This window comes from Apaloderma vittatum, unplaced genomic scaffold (assembly GCF_000703405.1).
Source record: "Apaloderma vittatum isolate BGI_N311 unplaced genomic scaffold, ASM70340v1 scaffold18048, whole genome shotgun sequence".
Classification (NCBI taxonomy): domain Eukaryota; kingdom Metazoa; phylum Chordata; class Aves; order Trogoniformes; family Trogonidae; genus Apaloderma; species Apaloderma vittatum.
Genome location: NW_009732575.1, coordinates 5,226 through 31,568, shown reverse-complemented (window position 1 = coordinate 31,568; position 26,343 = coordinate 5,226). Strand labels below are relative to the sequence as shown.

General features: G+C 38.8%; 1 protein-coding gene across 1 annotated transcript; it reads left to right on the top strand.

The window, feature by feature from the left end:
- The first annotated feature begins 872 nt into the window (after positions 1-872).
- LOC104269791 lies at positions 873-23,400 on the top strand. The gene is made up of 6 exons (XM_009875582.1): positions 873-1,260; positions 16,245-16,331; positions 19,537-19,608; positions 20,321-20,722; positions 22,127-22,192; positions 22,999-23,400. The coding sequence occupies exons 1-6, from the start codon at positions 873-875 to the stop codon at positions 23,217-23,219; spliced, it is 1,236 nt and encodes a 411-aa protein (XP_009873884.1). The 3' UTR covers positions 23,220-23,400.
- The last annotated feature ends 2,943 nt before the right edge of the window (positions 23,401-26,343 follow it).

Below are 26,343 nucleotides of genomic sequence, written 5' to 3'. Positions count from 1 at the left end.
TCAGTGACTTGAAATTCAAATGTCAGTATGTCAGTATTACAGACAATTACATTCAAATACTGACACCGTCCCTTTAAGCATCAATAAAATCAATAGCAAGAAAGAGGGAAGCAAACATCCTGAAAGGCCCTTGTCAAGTCATTGGATTATATGTTTCGTGTAGCACAGATGAAAGAAAAGGAAGTTCTGTTTTGTTACCACAAACCTTACACTGTTTTACCGATTTACTCAGATCTTTAAGTATGCAAGCTTTTTATCAAGCCAGCACTAACAATCAATTATTATTAAAACCCCCAAAATCATAAAAATATGCGTGACCAGCAATTCAGAACTAAACACTAGGCGGACAAGCAAACGCAAAAGCAGGAGGGTCCCACCCACAGGACTGTGGCCATGGCAGAGCTGCTGGGGAGGCTCAGCCCCGCCGTTTTGCGCCCTGACCCCCCTGCGAGGCAGGAGCTGCCCAGGGCAGGCAAGGATGAGCTTGTGGAGGGATTTTGTGTGGCTTGGTTTGTTTGGTTGTTTGTTTTTTAAGGAACGAGATAGCGCCACTCTTTTTTATTTTTTTCCCCTCTTTTTAATCTGCGGTGCCCGTACCGAAGCCCTTTTCCCCCCAGGAAGGGTTAAAGCAGCCCACGCAGGCAGGGGCGTCCGGGCCGCCTCGCCCCCCCGCCCCGCTCGGCTTTCTCCGGCGGCCTCCAGCAGCCAGGCTGCTTATTTGGCAGTTTCTCAAGTTACTCCCCTCAGGCAGCTTGAGCCAGTAAAACTAGATCCTTTCATCTCGGCGGAGCTTACTGACAACCAGCCGTCTGGTTTCCTAGGAAACAAAATCTTGGCTAGAAATAGTGAATCATTTCCAGGTCACTTTCAACATGGAGAGTGGAGCAGGGAAGCATTGGACTGAGGAGGAGGTTAAAGCCTTGTTAAGCGTCTGGTCAGAAAAAAATATCAGAAAGCAACTCCACGGCACCCTGAGGAATAAAGGAATATTTATCTACATTGCTAAAAGGTTGCAGGAGTTAGGAGTTTGCAGGGATTGGAAACAGTGCCGTGCAAAGTATAAAAATCTGAAGTATGAATACAGAACGGTTAAATATGCCCACAACTCGGGGGATGTCACTAAAACCATGAAGTTTTTCCATGACCTGGATGCCATATTGCGATATGAACCTGTCACACAATTAGCAGCAGAAGAAAACGGCAGGTGTTCTGCGACTGAGACACAGCTGAACACAAGCCCCACAACAGAGAGCACGCAAGGTAAAAAACCTGTTTTTTGCTTCTATTTCTCTCTCTTTGCTTAAAAACCAAAGGGAACAAACCCGAAGCCTGAGTTGGCTCTAGCCGGAGTGGAGGTTGCGCAGCCCCAGCAGCACTGTTACAACTGACTTGATGCACTCCTCGAGCAGGGGAATAAAATGTTAGCACCCACCAGTGTCGAAGCCTGTAAATACAGCGTAATTCTAGCAAAATTATGCTAACTGCTTGTATTGCAGCCTCGGTCAGCGCTCGCTGGTCTCAAGGCTCCTGCACAGGGCTGAAATGTCATATTAAGAAAAGCTGTTTTCTTTCCCTTTGCAGTGCTTTGGAAGTAGGTTTTGTAGAGCTCCAGTTCAGATGTAAACTTTAAGAAAGATACAAGTAAAAGGTGAAACAATTACGATTTTTTTAGTGTGATACAAGTGAAATTTAGGATTTTTATTCTTATTTCTCTGTAACTGAAAATTTAGGTATAATGCCTACAGGTAAATTATTTTGTAAGCAATTCATCTTAAATATTTGAGAAACAGATTGATCTTCAATAACTTCTGATTAAAAATTTTAATGTAGTGAGCAAAGTAAAAATCATCATGTTTATCGGACTATTTTGAGGCAAACCAGGTGAATACAACTGCCTTTATTCTGAAGGGGTTTTTACCAAATTATTTGCATCTCTTGTTTTATTCAGCCCTCTCTACATATGCATTTAAGCTGTGCTTAACATTTCATTAGGGTCAATCTGCTATTTGACATCACTCAGATCTTCTTGTCACATCCTAAATGTCACTGAAGCATAAGCCCCAGTAATAGTTATAAGTATCAAAATAAGATGGCTAAAAAGATAAATGGAAGGCTTAGCTGTTTGTTCCCCCAGTATGTGGCAATTTGCATTAATTAAAATTGTGAATCTTTTTTAAGAAAACAAAAACCATCAGTTTAGTATGCGGGGAGATTGCCAAATGCACAAAAAGGAGCTGGACATCTTGCTTGCCCTTGTACCCTTCCACATCTCCCTCGACAATGCTATTTTACAGGTTCGAGGAAAAGAAATTGCCATTTTTCTTGTCATTGTTCACCTTAAAGAATAGCTTGACCTTAATTTGTCATCAGTAGCAGAAAGCCTCTAATCTGTCAAAGTTACTTTAAACTAAAATGGCAGTTTTATAATATTTTAACATGTGCTCTCTGCACTGTGTACTGCAATCCATTTTTATTTTTAAACTTGCAGGACTGAGGCTAATGCAAAATGTTACACTTCTGAGGATTACATGAAACTAAGATAGTGTCCTTCATCTGAGGCTCCACCCTTAGATTACCCTCTGTGTTTTGATGTAGTTTGTACCATTAATCCTAACTCTCATCTGCCTTAGTCCCCTAGTAAGCTTAAATCAGAAAAGGTTAATTTCAGTTGTACCCAAACTAGAATATGTATCTTTAAAAAATTACCCCTGGTGAGACACACTTCATTTTGAAGCATTAGGACAGTCTTATTTTAAAGGTAATATAGTTAAATATATGTCTTAAATACACTAGCATTTGTTACTCCCCTTAAAAAAAAAATTAAAAACCAAACAAGTTTTATGGCAAAGCAAAAATTAAATGCTACTGACTGTAATAATGCAACACTAATTGTAAGAATTTAAATGCAATGATTTTCACAATGACCATAATTCAGCCATAAAGGAAACACTCCAAGACAGAAACGTGTCCTGCAGCTCTGCAGAATGCATACATCCATAGCAAGGGGCAGAGAGAACAGCTGCAAGAACATCAACTTTCTTCATTTAAGAATACAAGTCAAGCAAGTGGTGCCACACTAGAGGCCCAGGCCTTTTCCGACTGCAGCCAAGAGTCTCAGTGTCTGCCCAGCCCAGTGCTTTGAAGGGCACTTGGAAGGCTCAGATGGCATCTGTGGCTCTGCAGCTGATGCTCACAAACTCTTTTTGCGGGGGCACATCTGACAGCGGCGTCTCTCCCATGGAAGGAAAGGTGATTCCCGGCAGAGGCGAAGGCAGCTCCGCTGCCCCTGCCATGGACCTGGCTGGTCCCCCACACCTGTGGGAGGAAGGGGACCACTTTCGTGTGGTGTGGGCACCCTCCTCCCAAAGGCAAACCGACCAAAGTACATTTGCGTCCCTGCAGGTCCCTTCCTGGGCTTCTCCCTTTCAACCGCAGAGTGTTCCAGGAGAGGAGAGGAAAATGGTCTCTCCTCTCTTTAAAAAGAGGCCAAGAAGCCTTACTTACTTTGACAGAGCTGGAGGAACGAACGATGTCTAGGTTTGGGACTTGGGCAGCAAGAATAAAATGTTGTCAACAAACTAAAACCTGTGCTAAATAATATTGTCCATCATGTACGTCTTACTTTAAGAACCTAGTAGCAATACTATTATGTTTTGTTTAAAAAAGCATAATGAGGGACAGGGCATGCTGCCAAAGAACCTACTGTATTTTTACCATTCTGCTTAGCCTCAGTCTAAATATTCATACCCCTCCTTAATCTAAAGTCGCAGAGCGTGTCTTTATGTTTGATTTGCTGAATTATCTCAACTTTTGGGAAAATGCTGGGGAGGGGGAGGAAGGGAAAGGAAGACAAAAAGAGACTGTTTTTACAGGACTGGATGGTATTTCTGTAGTGGTGCATTCTGAGGGGTTTTTTTAATATCTTTTTTTTTTTTTATATCAGAGGCAATGGTCACAAACTGGAAAACAGGAGGTTCAAGTTAAACATAAAGAAATACTTCTTTACTATGAGGGTAACAGAGCACTGTAACAGGCTGCCCAGAGATGTTGTGGAATCTCCTTGTCTGGAGACTTTCAAAGCCCACCTGGACATGTTCCTGTGTGACCTACTCTAGGTGATCCTGCTCTGGCAGAGGTTGGACTAGATCTTCAGAGCTCCCTTCCACCCCCTAACAGTCTGTGATTCTGTAAATCAGTTTTCTTTTGAAAATGTGTTTCAAGAAATGAGTATTGAAAATCACAGTCAAACCTAAGAGGTGTCTCTGGACAAACATGGTAGCAACACACACACCAATTCCCAGCTGGTTCATGGAAAGACGACACTTTTTGCATAAGCACATACAGCAGGTATTCATGTTGTCCTTTCAAAACACACATTTTCAGAGGCAAGCACAGAATCATAGCTTAAATAATCATTTAAAAAGATACAACTCAACATGTTCACTTCTCTTAAAATTTAGTTTGTGTATTATCCCAGTAATCAACAATTAAAAAAATCCATGTAGTGATTGATGATGCACTATGAAAATTTGTATGATTGATTAGAATTCAGATGAATTACTTTCCCACTTTGTTAACTAGTTTTGATTGTTTCAAAGTTAAATCATGATTGTTTCAAGTTAAATCAAGTATTAATAAACTGAGTACTTGATTTACAAAAGCAAAGCTCACCTTATAACTCATGATAAGTTACATAGGGTCTTTTGTATTTCTCTCTGTTTAAATACTAACACACTGGCCATTTTCCTTGCCCTTCACTTTACTACAGCAAACGCAGAAAAATTATCAAGTCTGAGCTGCAATGCATTGGCAATGAGAATATCATATTATCATATGTATAAAACTCAGAAAGCCACTAGAAATGCAAAAAGATCCTTCAGAGATGCTGACTTGAAAATCTCACTTATACATAGTTTTCCATGTCTGGACTTAAATTGGTCATTGACAAGTATTTTATATACTTTTCCTATTTTTAATACATGTGCAATACTCTTCTTGAGTAAATTGTGCTCATCAGAGGCTTTTTTCCCCCATCAAATATTCTAACATCTTTTTGTGTTAAAACATTGTTTCTCTTTAATATTACTGTATAATGACACTTGCCATCCTAGTACCCATGCTACTCAGCCACATTCCAAGGGAGAATTTATTTCCCCTCTCCACAGTTTGCTTTGTGGCTCTCTCGGGCAGAGGAAATGCCAGGCCTGGCACTGGAGGCGGAGGCTTGAGCACACCTTTCCCACCCGGCTGCAGGCGGCAGCAGCTCCTGCCAGAGAAGCAGGGCTGACAGCTGGGAGCAGTGGGAGATCAGGCCACTGCAGCTATGAGTCACTCTGAGCCTTGCGGAAAGACAGGAGGATTTAGGATAATGTTTTCAAATTAATCCAAATGCAGTTTTCAGTTTCACCTACGTCAGGGATACCGAGTTGCCTCCTAACCACACCTCGTTACCGTTCCCTGTGACGAACTCCCGCAGAACCTTTGAACAGGTAGCTTTGATCTGCATGACCTGCCGCGCTGGCACTCACAGTAGCTCAGCTCCCCATACACTGAATTGAAATTTCAAACCTCCCCTCAACACGGTTATGTTGGATACAGCGGATTACCATAAAACGACTTAAAAGTCTGTCCTCTGTTAATGTGAAAATTAAGCTGATTCAGGACCTGACTTACATATGCTGCTTTCCAAATCTACGTAGCAATTGTCTGTTTTCTAGTTATGATACTTTCCCTATGCCATTAATGAATTCCATGGATTTCCAGAACTCTTTGCAGAACATTGTCGTTTTCGTCATATGATTCTCCAAATGTTGTTCTTGGATTTTTTTTTGTTTACATAAATAGATTTGTGTTTATCTGAATCCACATGCAAAGTCCACTTTTATTTCTATTTCTCTTACTTTTCATTATCTACTTTCAAACTATACTTCTAATGTGCTATCTACCCCAAATACTGAATCAGAAAAGCATACAAGTCACTAGAATCAAGTCGGTTTCTACAGGAATTTCAGAATACATTTCAAACTGGCTTCATATGCAAGATACAAAATCATTTAATTTACCTCTGATAACCTGTTCCCCCTTATGGGGACAGGCCAAATTAATTTCAAATTTAATTTAAATAGGAACAAATTGCGGAGATTACAAAGTTAATAATCTTCTTATTATGTATGGGCATTTTCACTTAAACTAATTTAATCTAATTTAGTCCATACCTATTTTTCATCTTAAAACTCTTTCCTTCCCAGGTGAAATATCAGTTTCTTTAGAAGATGATGAGGATGCTCCAGGAGATCCACTACTTTTTATGTCCCATGTCAGACCAGTTCAACTAGGTATAGTATGATGGTGCAGAGAAATCAAAACCTAAAAAGCAGCATGGCTGTCAGAGCATTTTCTGATAGCTTGAATATTCTGTCATTCTGTTTCTGATCAACATAGCTTTCAAGTGGCCACACTTTTGCACCATCTCCTTCCCAATGTTAGTGCTCAGCAGTGTCACGCATCACTAGTGACCACTGTATATGATGGAACACCTGCATGACCACCATTCACATCCCATGCTATGGCTTAATAGTATTAACCACATTAATTTTGTTAAATGCTAGTGGAAAGTAGGCCAAATGGTAGCATGTGATATCCATATCAACTTGCAGATTTTCTCTAACTCACGTAGTTTCTGCTTAAAGCAGCATGAGTGAGTGGCCTGAGCCAGGAGAGAGATGCACAGGTCACACCTGGCCCCCTGAACAATCCAGATTGGCAGTGGTCTTCAATGCAACTGTATCCTCTTTCCAAGCAAGGAGTGGTCAGCAATGCTTTAGTCCAAGCAACCATACAACTCATTTGGAAACTGTCCTACTATAGTTTCAGGGTTCTTTTTTTTTCAGGAAAACCATTACTGAGCACAGGCACAAATCTGGCAAGCCAGAAAGAGGAAGAAGATCCTAGGTGTGAGCCCCTTCAAGGGATTGCTACAGGGAATGGAGAAACCTGAACACATTTTAGGCAGAATTAGGCAGGCTATGAGCTGATTCTTTGCCTGGATGAACAGCAGCACTGTCCTGAATTTCCTATTTTTCCTGTTTCCTTTTCCCAATTTTTACATACCCTCCATGCCCTAGCATACATCCCAGTCCGGTGACAGCAATGCTCTCACTACAGAATCTCCCAGGTGCTGTATGCAAGCAGAAAACAAGGCCCCAGCTAAACCTATGACTTTTACATTACACACTACAGCTCTCCTGCCCAGCATAACCAGAAATTAACGAAGAGCCAAGAATCTCACACAGAATTATATGCACATACATATAAACAACACTCTTCTTGCAGTAAGTATCTGAATCATATTTTACAGGACTATGTCTGTGCTACTCACTGCTCTTGCAACACACGGTCAAGCAGATTCAGTTGGCCTGCTAAAAAACTGAATTCTGAGAAAGCTGCTTTCCACAAAACCAGCAAAGTAACTACAATTGCATGGGCTCTGTATCATGTAATGATACTAAAACGTTTTCCCTAGTCGTTAGATTTCAGGCACTATTTCAGACACCACAGAAAGAAAAATGCTGAGCCCTTTCTTATCTGTTTAATATTTTGTTTCCATTTCAGCAGATTTCTCATTTTGAGGAAGCTTGGGAAAAAATCAAATATGGCATAAAGACATCCTGCAGATCAAAAACTAGTCTATCCTGTCTTAACAATTTTTAAACAAATTCAAGATAAAATATATTTCAGATACGAGGAAAATTTTTGTAGTGACCATAACTTTGTGTCAAAGTGGTGCTTGTGGGTAAGATATTTTGTATCACAATATTTTTTAAAGGGAATGATGAAAAACCAAAGCCACCATTTTCCACTCTGCACACTGCAGATTCAATGAGCAGTACACTGAATCACTAGAACTCTCTCGAACCAATATCCACAACTGAACGCACTTGTAAATGAACTTAACAGTGAGAAATACTGGTGTACACAAGAACTAAAGGAAACTTATCCCTCTCAGATTGCCCCATACTCTATGGCTTTGACTGGGAAGTGCAGTGAGCACCTTCTGCATTCTTCTTCCTCTTCCCCTGGGCCTTTTCTCTCTGGTTTCTGTGGCAGTCTCTGATAGTGAAGAATGAACCACTCTGCAAATAGAGATAACTGGAATATTCCCAGTAACACTGAGCACAGACTACATCAAGCCTGCCTGACCTTGGTAGTTGTCAACCGTGGCAATTCCTGCCGTTGCATTCACCTGCAAACAACCATTGTCTTGCACTCCCTTGGGAAGAAATGAAGAAAGCGTAATTGATATTACCCTCCTCAACAGCATAACAGTGAGCTGGCTGCTGCACAGTCCTGATTAACACAAGACCAACAGGGGAAAAAAATGCTATCTGTTAGTACAGCTTTCTCACAACTAGAATGTATTACAGAGACAGCAAAGAATGCTTCTATCTAGGACAGGTTTGTCCCCAGACAGGTTATTATACCCAAGTATGGTCCACTGAAGCTCTGTGTACAAGCAAAGGTCAGATATTTTTGCCATCACATAAAGCTCAGTGGCTATGAAGTATCCAATTCCTGTAACCCAGCTTGCCCTTTTATAATAAAACACTGGCAAAAGCATTTATCACTTCGGTATGACTGCAAAAAACTGTGTCAGTTATTGTACACATCCATGTTCGCTCTCTTTGATGAAGCACTGGAATTGTAGGGGTTTTCAAATAGCTATTTTTGCAAATATTTAGCAAATGCATGAGAAACCACCTTCCAAACTAATTTAATAATCAAAATCAAGTCTTGAAGAAAATTTGTAATTAGACACAAGGAAACATTAAAAAACTGCAAGAGATCATACTGCAGTTTTTTAACTAATTGCATGGCATCCTTCACCTCCTAATATTAAAAAATAAAGTTGGAAGACTCAAGAAAGTTAAAAAAATATATTAGTTCTGCAGAGTAAGATACCTCTAACTTCAATTTTTACTAAAAAACCTCCCCAAAGTCACAAGTGTTTTTGACTGACCTGCACTGAGAAAGGTGGAGGTTCTGTACCATGAAAAATGGGTTTGTTATCATACATATGTTCTTGTGTGACTTAAGGCAGAAGTCTCCATTCCTCAGCTCCGCACAACTGGGATGCCCTGTTAAGAGCTGAGGATGAGATTCCTCAGATCTTTACCCATCTTAAACCTCTCCATGTGTGTAAAACCAGAAGCATGGCATGAATGCAGGAAGTTAAATCTTCATGCTAGCATCAGTGACTCAGAGCCAAATTTATTACTGTGCTAACACAGCACTTCCTGTCTTCCAAAGTCTCTTTCAAACTCTTCTAATGTCTGAAGCTCCTCAGTTATTCTCAAATTTGTTACAAGTAAAAGTTCAGTGTATTAGGGCACAGAAGGAAGAAATGTTCCTCTTAGATGAATTAAATATACATGCGCTACCTTAATACCAGTTTTGAAGAGATGGCAAAAATTATGGCAGAATTAACAAAAATGTTGGCAAGTTAATAAGCAATAACTTTATTTAATGTCACCTCTGCTCCATCTTTCTCTGGAGAGACAACTCAGGAGGAAACAGCATTCTTCATTCTCATTCTCTTTGTCCCTTCTCCACCCCAACCACTCAATGCAGGTAACCTGTATCTGTGTCTCTCCCCTACCCCACACGATGCAGGTAATCCAACATCAGCAGTAGAGGCTTCCAAAACACCGGCTTTTATTCCAACAGTAGCAAATGAAGGAGGAAAGCACTGGACTGTTAATGAAGTCAGAGCTTTGATACGCATATGGTCAGACAAAAATATCCAGCAACAACTGGAGGGGACAGTGCGAAATAAAAGAATATTTGAACAGGTTGCTGCTAGACTTCAAAAGTTTGGAATTGACAGGGACTGGAAGCAGTGCAGGACAAAATATAAGAATCTGAAACATGAATACAAAAGTGCAAAAAATGCCCAAGACTCAGGGAGTTCGAGTAAGAGTATGAAATTTTTTAATGAACTGGATGCTATTCTGGGGCACAGCACCATGGAACAAGCAAGTAAATCAGATAATGATGAAAGTGAGAGGCCTCCAGAATGGACGGAAGCAAAATCAGAAAAGGACTCCATAGGTAAGTACCTCAGCTACCCATATATAATTTAATTTTTTTTTAGTTTTCCCACACTTGATAGACCTCAAGAAAATAAATTAAAAAAAAACACCAAAAAACAAACAGCTAGATTAACCAATTTGCTGGGGGAAAAAACTACACTGAATGAAAAACTACTATTTTCTAGTAGTTTTGTGTTACATTATAAGGTAATCTTCCAGACTCAGTGATTGCTCCAAAGTTTTTAAAATAAAACGGTGAAACAAAAGAAGGAAAAAAAGATGAAGATGTAGAATAAGATAAAGTGACACAGAGAGACCATTCCAGTCAAAATCATGGCAGAAGACACTGTTTGCAGCTTAGATGGAAAAATGGATCAGAGAGATAGTTATATTGCGTTACTGGAAAAATGAAGACAGAAGTCTGTAGTTATAGACATTGGTTAAAAAAATAACCTTTAAATGGTTCTTATTTACCGGTCTTTGGAGCAAGACTCTTACTCCAGTGAGTGAGACAACTGTTGTGAAAATAGCAGAAGGAATAGCACCAAGAACGTTGGCAGAGCTGGCCTCTAGTTTTGTGTGGTTACTGACAAATAACGTGGTAACTGATGGATTAACATACAATTAGAGTAGACTGACAAATCTATACTACCCAGGAGTTAAATATTTTTTCTTGGTATGCACAACCAGAAACATGCCTGTTTAAGAACAGAATAAAACATAAACCTCTTTATTACACAGAGAATGATATTACAGCAGCAAAATATAAGACTAGAAGTAAGTACAGTAATAGAAGAAGTCACAAAAAATCTAACACAAAGAGAGTCTCTGGCTGAAAACTAAGAAAACATTTTGGGGGAAGATTCACTCTTCAGTTGCTGTTTCTAGGCTTTTTGCTAATACAACTACTACTGCCTGCTGGCATAAAGAGCATCCTAGGCTGGACTTCTGGTTTGACACAGCACAGCTGTTTTTATGTAGTACCCAAACATGGTGCCCTAATTAACACAGCATTATTTACACAGAAATGCCTGGAGACACAGGTGAAGAGGACTCTGTTAGTAATATGTCAGAAGACCTGCGGGTTGCAGAAATAAAGAAAGTTTCTGATTCAGGTAAACTGAAAAGTCTTCTATTTTATATAAATCCATAAATTTAGTACATTAAAATGGATTTCTAAAGTAAGTCCACACTGTAATTAAAGTTAGAAAATGAGGGGCCTACAAAGCTTGTAAGCAGGAGATAACATCTCAGTGATAACCATACTTTCAATACAGGCATATGTACACATTTACAGTGCTCTGCTGTATTTGATAAAAACAGTAAGTAATCTTTTCCAGGATTCATGACCCAAGGTGTAAAGAAGAAGAAACCACTGGTTTAAGCAAGTTGACTGCAATGTATTAATGCATTTACTTTTACTTGAACTATGTCTTCCCGAGTATTAGAATTGTTCAGTCTCCTGTGCATGAACTAATATGGCATTCTCTTTTCATGATAAATATATCACAATCATTACTTAATATAACTGTGTAAAAGCGCATGTCAGGGGATGAAAATTTCATTTAAGAGTATCACTTCTAGAACTGAATTTGAAGATCATATGCTCTTTACAGAGAAATATTATGGTTTACATCTGAAAGCATAACTTTCAGGGGAAGTGGGAGTTTAACATTCTAATTTAACGGTTAGAGACACATGGAAGTCTCAAAGGCTAACAGACTTGACTCTCCACAACAGGGACCTCATGATCTCCTTCAGTAGGAGGAGGGAGAATATAGCCTAAATTAGGCATTAAGGTGTAGTCTTACAGAATTTAAAACAGTCGAATGTGAACCTGAAAGATTTTAATACCAAATTAAAATTCTTCTGACAGACAATGTTACTGTAAATACTACTCCAGAGAATCGTGCAGCTCTGCATATAATGAAAGAAACAGCTATGACAAGTAAGTAAAGACATGGTTGATCATGAGAGGTAATTTGAGGTATATTGGACAGCATTTTTGGTTTACCCTTCAAGAGAAATTATATTTATTAATTTAAATTTACTAACAATGAAATATATAACTGGCCTTCTCTTAGACCACCATGGGCACTTGAGGCATTCGTTGGAGAAAAACAGGTTGTCATGAAAAGTGCCTTGCCTATAGGGACCTCATTTTGAGAGACAATAAGAAATCAAAAACAATACTTTGTGGGATCCAGTTAAGACTGTAAAATGCATCAAATTACATTTCTCCCCATCAACAAGTAAAATTACCACAAAGAAGAAATAAGACACTGTAATAATACGTTGATTGAGTAGTGCCACTAGATGGTCACCTGACATAATTTTCAACTTCCTGCAGCTATGTAATATTGTAATCTTCCAAATGAGTTATTTAAGATAAAGCTAACTGAATTCTTCTAGTAAAGTTATGACTACTCATTTCTGGCACTTGAACATTCCTTTAGGGGAAGTGTAGGAGTTAACACATCTAGAATTGGTTACAATTTTGTTTCTCAAATACATTTATTTAAACTATATATTTTTTTGTCTCAGGATAATTGTAATTGCAATCTGATTTTGCGGGTAAAGATTGAAATAGCAAATGTTTCAGAAGGGTCTCTGTCTCAACCTACCTACTCTCAAGACTACTGTTCAAATTTCTGTGGGGAAAAAAAGATGAAACCACAGCACTCCACTGTGAAGAGATGCAGTTTCAGTTTCCAGAATTCTTTTCCTCAGTCCCAAATGAACAATACAGACTCGAAGAATTTTATCACTGGTGGTAGCAAACACCTGGACTTTAATGTTATTAATGGTAACATGATTAGATATTAAATAAAGTAGAGAAATTATGTGTTACAGTATCATGGAGACCCTTTACTCTCTAATCGTGATACATGCCTTTCCTAGACAGTTGAAATAAATTTAAAGTGAGAAACTTGTAAGTAAAGAGGTTGTATGTACCTCTGTATTTATAAATTTACTTGCTGAAAAATAGTGGAAATGTAATGAGGTAGTGATATATTACATTGATTCTTTGATATCAGTAGACATCTGACAATCAATAGCTTTTAGGATGTGACTTCTTAAGGATTACTCTGTATTCAGCACACCTTTTGTAGAAAACTGTTTCTCAACAAGTATATAATTATAACTTCTATATACTCATGTGCCTTTAAAAAATAACAACCCAGTTTGACAAAAATAAGAATTTAGAAACTCTGTTAACCTCATATAAACACATCTTCCCAATTACTACATGGAGTTAATATACTCTGCAATTAAGAGTTGTACATACACTTGTCGAGATACAAACTAGCTAAGCTAGTCAGGTATCTGCTTCCTGGCAACTGCAGCTGGGTATATATGCAGGGGTGCACAAGCCCACTCAGACTTGCACGTGCTTCTCATGATCTTGCAAATGAATCTGAGTTATTAGCCACAGCAACACTGTCACCAGTGCCAATCTTTATAAAGATTGGCAGATTATAAAGATATATATATAAAGATATATTTTTTTTAGTCCAATCAGGTTTGCCACACAGTAGTAAGGAAAAAATTAAAAAGTCGAAAGTCAAAAAAATCAAAAGTCAGAAGTCAAAAAAGTCAAAAGTCAAATATACCAGTTTCAGGGAAATACCTAGTTATTTGATGTTTCATGGTATTGTTTTTCTCCTCTACCCACACGTATTTGCTACTCAAAGATCAGCAAATGTCCAGCCAAATTGAAGTCAGAGATAAATAACTCCTTCCTTCTTCCAGAGGGTAACAGTTTACTGACATTTCTCTGGCAGCCCTGCCCTGCAGTAGCGTTCCCAGCAGAGGGTGCACGAGCATCACAGCAATCATAAACTCATCTGGTTTGCAGCAAAAGCAGACTAAGAAAGGCTGAGGTCACTGTAGATTTTTCACTTTTCTGGTAAAAGATACCCATATTAAATCAATCCGGAAATGAAACCTTATTTAGTAATTTTAAGTGGTATTTTCTATTTCATGGGATCACTTTTAAGGGCAGTTAATTCCAGAAATATATTCAGAAGAGCTGATTGCTTCCATTTTCACAGGCAGCAGTCATTGAATGCAAACTCCATGCACCTTCCGTGTGTGTCGGTCTCTGCACTATGACCACAGACTGTGCGCAGGTGTTTGATTACATCTGAAGTGCCAGGGAACAACAGCCAAGATGAAAGCAAGATTCTAAGGAATGCCAGTAGCCTGCTTCAAACAAATTACTTTTCCTGTCTTTACTTTTTAGGATTTTTGGTGCCCCACATACTTCACTATACATCCCTCTCAGAACAAATTTGGAATAAGTCATGACACTGCCAAGATACATTCCTAAGCAAGGACTTTTTTAAAAATCTGTTGTTCAAAGTTAAGATCTAAGTGGGTACATATTCAAGCACTTACATTGGCTTGGATGCTTACTGCTGTGTGCTTGGAATTTTAAAATGTACAGATATCAAGTCAAAAGATAATGTCTTAATACATATACTCCAGGCTGGCGTGAGTGTTTCAAAGAAGTGCAAAATCACAAGTTCTTCATTATTCACTGGCTTAGCCCAAGGCATACTTGGGCTGCAGACACAAACTCCTAAATGTGCATCCAAGTTGTCTGTATTCAGTCTCACAGATCTTTACTACAGAGACAGCGGCAATTTTGCAAGCTGTTGGAGAGTAAACGTAGGCCACACACTGCAAATTTTCTTTAGCTTTGACATTTCCCACTCCCCTTTTATACTATACAAGGCACACATGAGGGTAACGATTAGGAGACAAATTACTAATCTTGGCGCGCGAGCCAGAAAACAGGATAAATAGTGATAGTGACAGAGTGCCAAAAGAGAACAGAGCTTGTATCAGTCTGAGCGGGTAAAAGGAAAGACGGCGACAGCATTGCACTGGTGGCCTTGTGAGCAATGCTTCAAACACGAAGTAGAGATTAAGCATATTTGTTGGCAACTGTCTACAGCTCCACTGAACAATGTGGACAGAGCCACTGTGTTTTATCCATGCCAGAAACTGTCGATGGCTTGTTCTGTTTGGCTCAGTCCTGCTCTCCTCAGGCCCTCCCTCCAAAAACTCTGAACTGTGGTGTAAAAAAAAAAGCCAGGCTCTCTCTACCCACACTTGGCTCACTAAAAAGAAAAAAAACCAAAAAGGTGCATGATGCTGGTCACAGCACAAAAAACATCTGATGCAAACAAGGCCATATTGATTTTGAGGGTAATTTTTAATAAAATGCCTCTAGATTATGCTTTATTGCTCAATGTTTAGGGGCAATATTCTTGAATGGACTCAGAACAGGCTAGGAACCAGAAACAGCTGTCATCGATCCACGGCGTGGCCTTCACCATGTAATGTCTGTACCGCAGTGTCCTCACCTGCAAAGGAGGATTGGAAAGACCACTTGCATCATCAGCTGTCCATCCCTCTGTCCCAGGGTGGAGGGGTGGAGCACACCCTTAAACACCAGAGGACCAATGGCAGAGGAGTGGAGATGTCCTCCCCGTGGAGGGGAGCCCAGGGACACCTCTGTCACCTGCCTGGACCCAGCCCAGCTGTCTGATGTAAACCCCTTGCAAGCTGCAGCACCAGTGGGGATGCTCTGAGGCCAGGCATTTAGTACTTTTGTCTTTATCATGCAGGCAGGCAGCCTTGCAGATCTGTTGTCCAGGCACAGCACCCCTGATGCAATTGTCAGGACCCCTGCCCCTTTTAGGACTAGTTCAGTGACTCTTGGCATTAGTTGCTTGGAAGTCTTTCAACAATTTCAGTATATATTGAAACACCACATTTGAAAGTCACCATCTTGTCTGTTCTGCTGCATAGAGGTTCACCAGTTACTACATATCTTATAACACAATCAGCAAACTATTCTACAAATTATGATCCAGATTTAATTAACTTAAGAGTTTGTACATTTAATTCATAAATGTATATTATGTAGCTGTTACACAGTGTTCTGTATTTATTTTAATATACAAGTGCATGCCTCTTCTTAAGCCCACTACTACAGAGAAATGGCAGTTTTAATGTATTAAAAGATTAAATCTTTAACAATAGTTATCATTACTGGCATTCTGAAGTTGATTATTTTCAAGACATAACTCAAAACCTGTTTCGTTAATAAGAACTCTTTAATTTTTATTTTTTTTTTTTCAGAAATCCTTGAAGATGAGGGGGACTTTGCCAACTCCACCCCGGCAGCTCTGGAAGCTACACAAATAAAGAAGGAGACGATTGACATAGGTAGGTCGAGACTGTGTCTTGGTAGTTAAAACAACACATTCTACTTTACTGGAAACTGCAGATTTCTAAGGTTTGTGTGTTACTCCCACACATTACACTCACTCTACTTCTAGATTATGATAAAACCTGGGTTTTATTTGACTTCACAGTGCAAAAATGTATAAACACTTATTTCTCCTTCCCCCAATTAATAACAAGATCTTATTTCCCCACACAACATACTCATTATTTTTTGACTGTTCTTTTTCATACACAGTTTCTAGAGGGGGTAACCTCTTGAGCTAAATAGCTGTCTTGGAATCACTGAACATTTTATACCTTGTCTGTCTTTTCAAACCACTTCATGACAGTGCATTTAATTTCAGACTATTAACTATCAAACGATTTCCATAAATATTCTGAGTTATTTTACAAGTAAAACTGAAATCAGAGCCTCAACAATATGTAGAAGTCACACATCCAATGACAAGTATTGAGGAAGAGATCTGTTTTATTAAAAATGTTAAAATTTAACATTAGAATACAGTAGAGATATTAATTTTCTGTAATAAATGAGTATAGAAACCATGAAAGGTCATGAAAAAAAGGCATCAGAGGAAATAACAATGACATTGAAATCTACTGACCTGACATTTTGGATCAAGATACACTTTACAGTAGTGCTGTTTCTACCCTGAAGTTAATGGAAAGAATAAACAATTCTATTACAATGATTCTGTGAACAATAGTTCTTTGGCTTTTTACATAGAAAGTTTACACTATAAGAATATTTCTCTCATATGCATCTCTATTTCTGTGATCCAGGCATGAGCTTCCTTCTGGCCAGTTATGCTATGTGGAATTTGGTTGTTGAGACACCCTATCCAACACAGCTTTTACAACTGTTTGCACAGGCTGATCTTGATTATGAAAGACAACTGTAACAAGTATGACACTGAGGACAACACCAGAGCAATGCCATCACAGCCACGACACACAAAAACACAAGTTACATTGAGGATAAAGGAAAGTTGTGTCCCTGAAAGTTCAGAGACATAGCAAGGTCACACTAATGCAAAGAGAAGAGTTCATACACAATGACAAAGAAAAAAACGTCATGCAAATCAACTGACTGCCTTATACACACAAATTCTCCGTTCCTGTCATGTAATATCCAATTGAGGACAGTAATCACGCAAGTTGGCAGCACACAAGTGCTACTGCCAAAGGCAGAAAGAGATTAGAGAGCCAGCATGCTTGAGAGAATGACCACAGAAATGAAAGCTATGGAATTTTGGTAATAGTTTAAAAAAATAATCCTTTAAGAGCCCATGAGTAGACCTGCTCTCTTTTGGCCCAAGTTGTGTCTCAAATAGCTCCAAGTGTTAAAGGAAGATGCACGAATTTTCTGAAGTTATGGAGTATTCTATTTATGAAACAACACTTTTTTCTAGTACTGCAAGTAAATCACACATAATGTTCTCATGAGAGTATAATTTCTGATTCTATGTTTTTGATAGGTATAAAATTTATTCCTGCATATGGCTTATAAAAAACAAGTACTTGCCAAAACACTTAAGAGAAAGCAAATATAAATTCTAAGGACCACTCTGTCCCCGTGTTAGCAAATACCATTACAAAAAACACATCAAATAACCTGCTTATTTACCAACAATCTTTAATTTCTAATGGAGTCTAAACCATGCACTCAGTTTTTCCAAAAACATATTTACTTCTACCCTTTACCAAAACATCTATTGAAGATAATTAGTCTGACATTCCCTACCAAAATGATGAGAACTTTTATCTCCCTCCCCACTTAAAAAGGAATTTCATACAAAAGTAAATTTTCAGCCTCAGAAAAGTCCAAACATGAGGAAACAAGCACAGAGTTAGCAGAGATGGGTGCTGATGTCCATAGATGATTTCAAGAATTCTGAGGGCTCCCGATTTTTACTTCTGAAGGGAATGCTACAAAATAATGCAAAGCTATTATAGCCTCAGCTCTGTAGAGGGGAGAAAAAAAAGGCAAGTAGAAATGCAGAAAAATAATATAATGATGTTTCCATCCTGTTAGAGATGGAATTTTGAAGGGAACTCAGATGCTGGTAGAATGAAAAATAGTTTTTCTGTCTTCCCTGTTTTGTTATTTAAGCGACATAGAATAGTTTCAGATAGAGCCATACCTACATAAAGAAAGTGCAATTTAAGACAAGCCCAAAGATTTCCACAAAAGCATTAATGGATTGTTTATTTTCAAGTTTTTCCTTCTGCTTATATTAGCTGTGTATCAGAGGTTAGCCCTTCTCACAGAATAAACATGGCTGTATCCTAAAGGAAGGCAAAAGTATGTGACCTTCCTCACAAAACATAACATCCCTCCTTGCCCTCCCTCCCACGATGAGGGAAAAGCACATTTTGAAGCCCAACATTGAAACCCTCTATGGCAGCTTACTAAAGTGGACTCTAAACCACTTTTTTTTTTTTTTGCATGTGTGCATGGTAAAAAGTTCTGAATAGAGAGGACCTGCTGTACCAGGGAAACTCAGAAAGATCCAAGAAAAGCCCCATCAGCAGTATGAAAAGCAGCTTATGCAAAATCACAGTGCATGCATGTCTATCTCTCGCTCCTTTTCATCGCACCTGAATCACATGCACAGCTTCCAAACTCGAGAGGGGGACAGTGCTCTTCCAGGGCCCAAGTCCCTTCACGACAGCAGTGGGGGAACACACCGGACCCCACGTAGCGAAAGGCTGTAGTCTGAGCCCTGTTAGGCGTGAATGAATCCACGGATGCGTGCTCTCACAAATGGCACCAAAGCCTCGCCAAGCCCTCCCCACAGCCACATCGCTTATGAAAAAAACCTGCAAGGCACACCTGTACTAATCAATGTGCACAAATATGTTATGCAAATTGATTTATGTGAGATACAAACCATCCATGTATGCCTATGTGTTTCATCAAGTATTTTAAATCTGTGCTGCATCCACAGCTACCTTTTGGGCAATGCGGGGGCAGAAAGAAAGATAGGGATTATGAGAAACACCAATAGATAGTTTTAGGGAGGCACGCGGCAGCACACTTGTTATCAGTAATGGGTTAAATTAATCGGTTATGACATTTTTAACTGAAGAGAGGTATTATGTGTAGAGGATGGCAATAATACTAGCAATTTATTTGTCTAAGTCCAAGTCTATTTAATTTAAAACTGTTGTGTTTCTATAGATGATGATTCTATAAGCACTACCTCAGAAGACAGATCTTGTACACCAGTAGCAAAACGGATTGCTGTGACAGGTGAGTATTAATTTCCATGCATTTATTCTGAAGCAAAATCACATTGTAATTTCGTTACCAAAGGTGAAGCAACCAGATCTCTACTGTAAATACAGCTCTACTTTTCTACTTCTGACTCTTGTCTAGCTTTATTGCTAAACTTAAAAATTAGTTTCAAAGCTCTATTCTTTCTCATGAGCAAAGCGTGCATTAATACTGTAGTTCAATTTTATATGCTGTATTTATCTGATGAGCAGCATCTGCCTACTTCTAAATATATAGAGGTGTGTCTTCTGTTGAATCCTCAGTAGCATTTTCATTTGCGTAGTATCTTGCCTTACCATTCTAAGCTGAAACCATACCAGAAATCCATTTTCTTATCAGTGCTTGTATCTTGTTGCTTTAAAGCTTAAGGCCTATTGAGTTCCTGCATATAGGACTTGGATATATCTGACTTTAATTTGACAATAACAGTAACAAAATTACAATGACAAAATGTGGCATTTTAGCTGCCTTGGTGAAATAAGAGATTTCTCTTGCTACATATTTTGCATACTTAAGAGAAATGTAATCATGTATGGATATTAACACTGTAAAGTTAAAACAATTTTTGTAACAAGATATTATTATAAGCATTAATTAATCCTTCCGCTTGTTGCCAAGTCATAAGCTACAACTGCATTTCAATGTATGCATATTCTGCAATACTCAGTTGTTTCATTTACATTTTCAGACAATCACATTCCCTTGGAAGAAGCACAGAATCACTTTAAAGTTATTACTGTTAATGATACTGGAGCAGGAAAACACTGGAGTGACAATGAAGTCAGAGCTCTGATAAACATATGGTCAGACGAAAAGATACAACAAATGCTTGAAGGGGCCACAAGAAATAAAGAAATATTTGAGGAAATTGCCAGAAGGTTAATGAAACGTGGTATAGACAGAGACTGGAAACAATGTCGCACAAAATACAAGAACCTGAAATATGAATACCGTGCACTGCAGAAGGAAAATGAGCATCTTAGTAATCCCAGGAGAAAAATGAGATTTTATGATGAAGTTGACTGTATCTTAAGAAGACAGCCTCTGTGTCCCTCAAGCTGGGGCTGTGAAAGTTCAAGTCTCCTATCAGGTACTAAAAACTTCAGTGATGAGATAAAGCGCTTAAAATGAAGCTTAAAGGTGCCTGTTGACCCATGCTGCAGGGGTGAGATATGTGGCCAGAATGGGGAGGGAAAATAACAAGAGCCTAGATCTGCATGATCATGTAGGTTATACTCAGTGAAATGGTCTTTGGAGGAGTTTAGAAGTGAGAACATTAACAAAAAGTGAAGGCACCTGAAGCATTCAGTGCTATTGGAGAACCTTTGTGCTTTTGGAAGCTTAAGTGAAATGCACTGAAATGGTGCTAGAAAATGTGGCAGAAATCTGTAACAATGAAGCCAAGTGCAAGGACTTCATTAATTCAATTCACACCACGTCAAGAGAGAGAAAAATCCAGGGCAGTGATGTTTATTTGGGCACTTTTAATTATTATATTAATTTTGCTAAAGCAGAATCAGTTTTCCAAACAGAGTTTGCTTCTATTTTAGTATCAAACTACCTCTGATCTAGGAACCACACAACTAGGCCTCGTCTCTGCTGTAAGGGTTCTCATGACAGGCCAACTGTTCCAGCTTGCAGGGGCCCCTGCCTCTACTCCAGGCAGACCAGATGCTCTTGTAGAAGCAGCTTAACCACTGCAGCTTAGAGCTCAGTAAGTTATAGTAAAACAGAACTAATTCTGCTTTTTCTCAATATATAATAATAATAATTTGCAACATCACAAATGTTAGTAAATGATAGTAATTTATCATTAATGTCAGTAAATGATAATAATTTGCAACATCACAAATGTTACTTGAGAACTTGAACCATTTGTGCAATAGAGGCTAGATGGACAGCTTGAGCAGAAACTGCTGGAGCCAGCTGTCCTCAGCCATGAATCAACGCACTAACGTGGTGTCCAAGCGCACCATATAGTAGTGCCATTACCTGAGGCTGGAATGACATCATACAGCCATCAGATTACATCACTGCTTCTCACCTACCTCATTCTTGTGCTCAGTCACATTCTTAAGACAGACATCTTCTTCCAAAGCCAGAAACCAAAACTACTACGGCTCATTTCTGCTCTCTGTGAATGGAATTTGTCAACACCAAGAACAGTTGAGCCAACCTGGCTGGTTTATATTTTAGCATGGTGGAAAAGCACTGTGTAATCTGTGCTGTGAATGCTGATGCAAGAGACAGTAGAACAATAACCTTTCAGAAAAGCTTTAGTTATTAAACTGTTCCAGGCATCTGGCAAATAAATGTGTTTCCACCCTGATTTTGTGTGCCAACACAGCACCTAACTTTTCTAGAAGATTTTCATTGCTCCAGGTCACTTGTCCTAATGCATTTGCTTTTGTAGTATAATGCTTTTTAATGTGTGACTGATTGTGCTTTTAGAATCTCTGTAAAATATTTAGTCATCTTGCTTTTTTCTTCTAAGTTTCAGTGGGAGATGTTACAACAAACACAGGATCCTTGAGTATCAAGAGAAAAACATGGAATGATGGTAAGACCCCCTGATTTTTTAAAGTATCCATACACTGCTGTTGAATTGTATGCCAGATTCTAGTTTCCAGTTCTTAAACAGTTAAAAAAAATAATTCTGGAACGTAACAGCAAGCTCTAAACCAACATTCTTCTCTCATCCTCAACAACTTACAAAACAAGACATATAATGTCTAACGTCGCACAAGAGAAAGTAAGTTAAGACAGCTATTTCAAAGAGAAGATGTGGTATACAATCACTAAGAGAGAAAAATGAAGGGATGGATAGAAATATGTGGCATGCAATCTGATACAGGAAAGGTCAGGAGCTTATTTTTCTTCCTGGCAGAACTGTAAGGCCCTAAATAATCAAAAAGTCCAACAATGAGGGATGACAAACCTAGATCTAGTTTTTAGGAGGTTTGCCTCCATTTTTTAATACTAAAATGATGTATTTTCTACAGACAGATGAACACAAAGAGATACAACCACCACCATGTTTCTGAATTCAGCCTTCTCAGTTCACCATCACAAACCATACTAACAGGTCTAACTCCAATATACTTTCATTTATTGCCTTTTAGATAAGTATGTCTTGAAGAAGGCAGTAGCTAGTCAAAGCTGAAAAATTCAGATATGAGTGATTTTTACAAGGTCTGCTTCATTCCTACTTGCTGTTATAAAATGACACTTTACACACCACCAGGCAACACCTGCCAAAAAAAGCATAACAGGACATTATTAGGAAAATCTAGCATGTGCTAAACTTCAGTGTCAGCAGTTCATTGACTTGTGCACTCAAACTGCATATTTTGTTTTCATCCACAGAGGTGTCACCTGTTCCACTTAAGAAAAGTGCTTCTGAAAACACCATACTCCACTTCCAAAAACTATTAACAGAGAGAGTGCACACAGTAACAGAAGGCAAAAAGTTACTGTTAGAAAGGCTTTGTAAGCAGGAAGAAATGCAAGACCTCAACAGAACACACCTGTATGCTGATCCATCAGCCATACAACAGGTTGGTTTAATGAATTTTCTACAAAACTAGCATGCAAAGAGATTTTCTTGCATAGTAAGAAATTAGACATTCATGAGTGTAGGTCATTCACACGAGTACATGCTTGCTCCCCTTTAATATATTCACCTTCAGTCATTCAAACTAGAAGAAGGTATAGAGTTCCCACTCTAATCCTTAACTTTCAGCAGTGATGTCAGGCTAATAAAAGATATGACCTCTGCCTACACACATTGACTCTTCTACATGCCACAATTAACAGGCTTAATTGAAAGAAAATAACACTCTGCTTGATCAAAGATGTAAAGTTTCACCCCATTGTTTCCAGTTACCATTTCTATGGCCTTCTTAGCAAGTTAGTCCTCCACAATTTACCAAAGAGTTGAAGCCATATGAGGACTTCCCCACCAACACTGGTGGGTAAAACACAATGCTTAATTCCTTTATCAGCATCTACCCTCCTTCTAGCCTCATCACCTGCCTGTGCTAGAGCGGGAGGATCATCCCCATCTGCCTGAAGGCATGGTGCTGTGCAGCAATAAGCTGGAGAAATCAGTGAGCCAGAAAGAAAGTACCTAAAGTTGATACTCACCCAGAAAGCGCAGGCATGAGTTCTGGCCCCTGTTCTGTACTGGGCAAGGGGTCTGCCTTGTCCAGTAACCAAATGAAGTACAGTAAACAGAACAGTGCAGGGAAAAATTACATGGTGACAAATGCTATGCCATAACTAACCATTACTCTGCAAAATCCTAATAGCCACTACTTCATTTTGTGATCGTGTAAATACTCTACTGCCTTTAAGGCATGCATTTCCAGGGTATTCCTTTCAGTGCACTCAAAAAGAATAACTCATTGCTGCATCTCAGTCATGTTTGGGCATAGACCTACACAGCCCTGCCAAAGCTAGGTCCATTCTGGGCACACACAAGGGCACAACTGAAGTCAAATAATCAAGTCCTTACTGCAGCAGCAACAGCTGCCAGGTTTTTTTAAGCAGAGAGGCCTAAATTCCACCCAAGTCATTCTTCACAAAATTTTAACAGAAATATTACCTACTTTGTGGTTAATTATCTTCTTGTTAATTCTTTTATGAGAGATATTACAAAGGTAAATAATTTCCACCAATGTACATTTTATCTGCCATTTGACAACCATTTTTAAAACAACTGTGAGAAATCAAGGTCATAGGGTTTTGATCATATTCATTTATACAGTGGCATGGACATCCAGTTGTCCCAGTGTATGCTTAGCTACCACTTTCCACATTTTACATTGGCTTCTCAGTATAAACCTTCTTTGACTTGTAACACGAATATCATCATTGGTTTAAAAATCTTCCTTCTCTCTTTACAATGAGTTGTTTCAAAGATACATCCTTGAACTTGCATCATATTACTTGCATACATTCAGAACTGCTGCCTTTGGTAGGAGAACAAGGGACCTGTCCCTGCCATCACGGCAGTCAGGTATCCTCCTAGAACATGCTGAGCCAGCTGAAGACTTCACCATTCCCAGCAGTACTAAAATCACAGGTTACGTCTTCCACATGTGAACCAGAAAAGTGTGTGATCCAACCCTTGTACAGTCTAGGACATTTAAACATTTAGTTCAAATTAGATTTAAAATAAGTTTTTTAGATAAGTGTATTGAATATATGTATCACTTACATGCTCTGCTCTGCCTGCTCTGAAACCGATCTGATAACTCACTGCAACCAGAAGACACCCATGATACTCAGAACAATCTCATGCTTCCTGGATCCCCTATAAACCAGTTCAGCTTACTAACCTGACACAAGACTAACCCAGCTGGGGGAAAAAAAAAGGAAATGGTCTAACTTCGAGCAATCTTTCTTTCCAAAGGAAAAGGATCCCAATCTTTCTAAATCTTTGCTGTCACTCAGCAAATGTCCCTCAAAAATCTTTACCTTCTTCCAGAAAATAAAGAATTAAAAACTTACTTTATTCATTAAAATAATTGATATGTATGGTTTTACATGCTGATGTTCAGGTGAGAACAAAAGCACTGAGGCAAGGGACTGTAGATTTTCAGGTCAGAGCAGAGAATTGCAGAGCACACTTGCCATCGCTTCTTGGAAACTGTTCATATCAACACTAGAGGGTAGATATGAAGCAAAAACTGACAGGAAAAAAAAAGCACACAAGTTGCTTTCCAAGTAAAAGGTATTTTTCTCAGAAAACTTTGCAGACAGCAGGATTTACCTGACAAACAAATGTCCAAAAGGTGGGCTTCCCTTTGTATGGGATTGCAGTTATGCATTGTGGCTGCAAAGTATAGCTAATACTTATGGACTATCCCATTTATACAAATAAAAAATATTTGAATATGCAGGATGCTGAGATAGATAAATCAAAGCGGCATCAAGACAACCTTTCTTTAAATGTAGTTATGATCACTTTCATCACAGAGACAAAATAACATAAATGTTACACATTTAGAATTCCACTTGTCTAGAGTTATGGTCTGTCTCCTTTTAACAGCATCTCCTGGGGTAGTGACAATGGGCTAAATAGAATGTCACTGGAGTGAAGGATTTCTAAAAAAAAAAAAATCCCTTCAAAAATAATATTAGTTTATCCAACTCATCTCTCCCCTGTGTTTTCATATCCACCTGAGCTTGTGCTTTGGCTCTACTCTGATCACAGCTTTACATTTATTAGTAACACAATGCTTAGCCTAGGCAGTTATGGACAAGGTAAATGGAACTTGGGACAGCATCTGACACATGCTAAGCAGTTATGTGTGAGAGCACTACCACAGGACTGCAGCAAGGGTTTGGGAGAAGAGGCTTTCTCAGCCATAGATCCATGGCATGTGGTTTTTTCCTCTACCAGAAAGGCCAGACCAGGTTGTTTTCATGTAACCACTAACCACTCCTGGAAATCTTAGTATCAATTACTTTATGAAAACAATCCAGCTTCAAAATCAAAATCAACACCAAGTAATGATGGCAAGAGTAGCAACCTATAAAAAAACAGATCTTTGCTCTTACCCCTCCTAAAATATCTGCATTATTACCAGGGGGTCATTCAGATTACTGTGAGGGCAAACCTGTCTTTCCACGGTTTGCAAATGGCAACACTGAAATTTTTGAGGTGTGGCAATCAATGGAGTAATTAACACTCTGAGCTATATT

Excerpts from the sequence above, each read along its gene's own strand:
- LOC104269791 (XM_009875582.1), top strand. The coding sequence starts at position 873 with ATGGAGAGTGGAGCAGGGAAGCATTGGACTGAGGAGGAGGTTAAAGCC. Across the intron at positions 19,609-20,320 it reads AAAACGGATTGCTGTGACAG|ACAATCACATTCCCTTGGAA; the intron begins GTGAGTATTAAT and ends TTACATTTTCAG. Across the intron at positions 22,193-22,998 it reads GAGAAAAACATGGAATGATG|AGGTGTCACCTGTTCCACTT; the intron begins GTAAGACCCCCT and ends TTTCATCCACAG.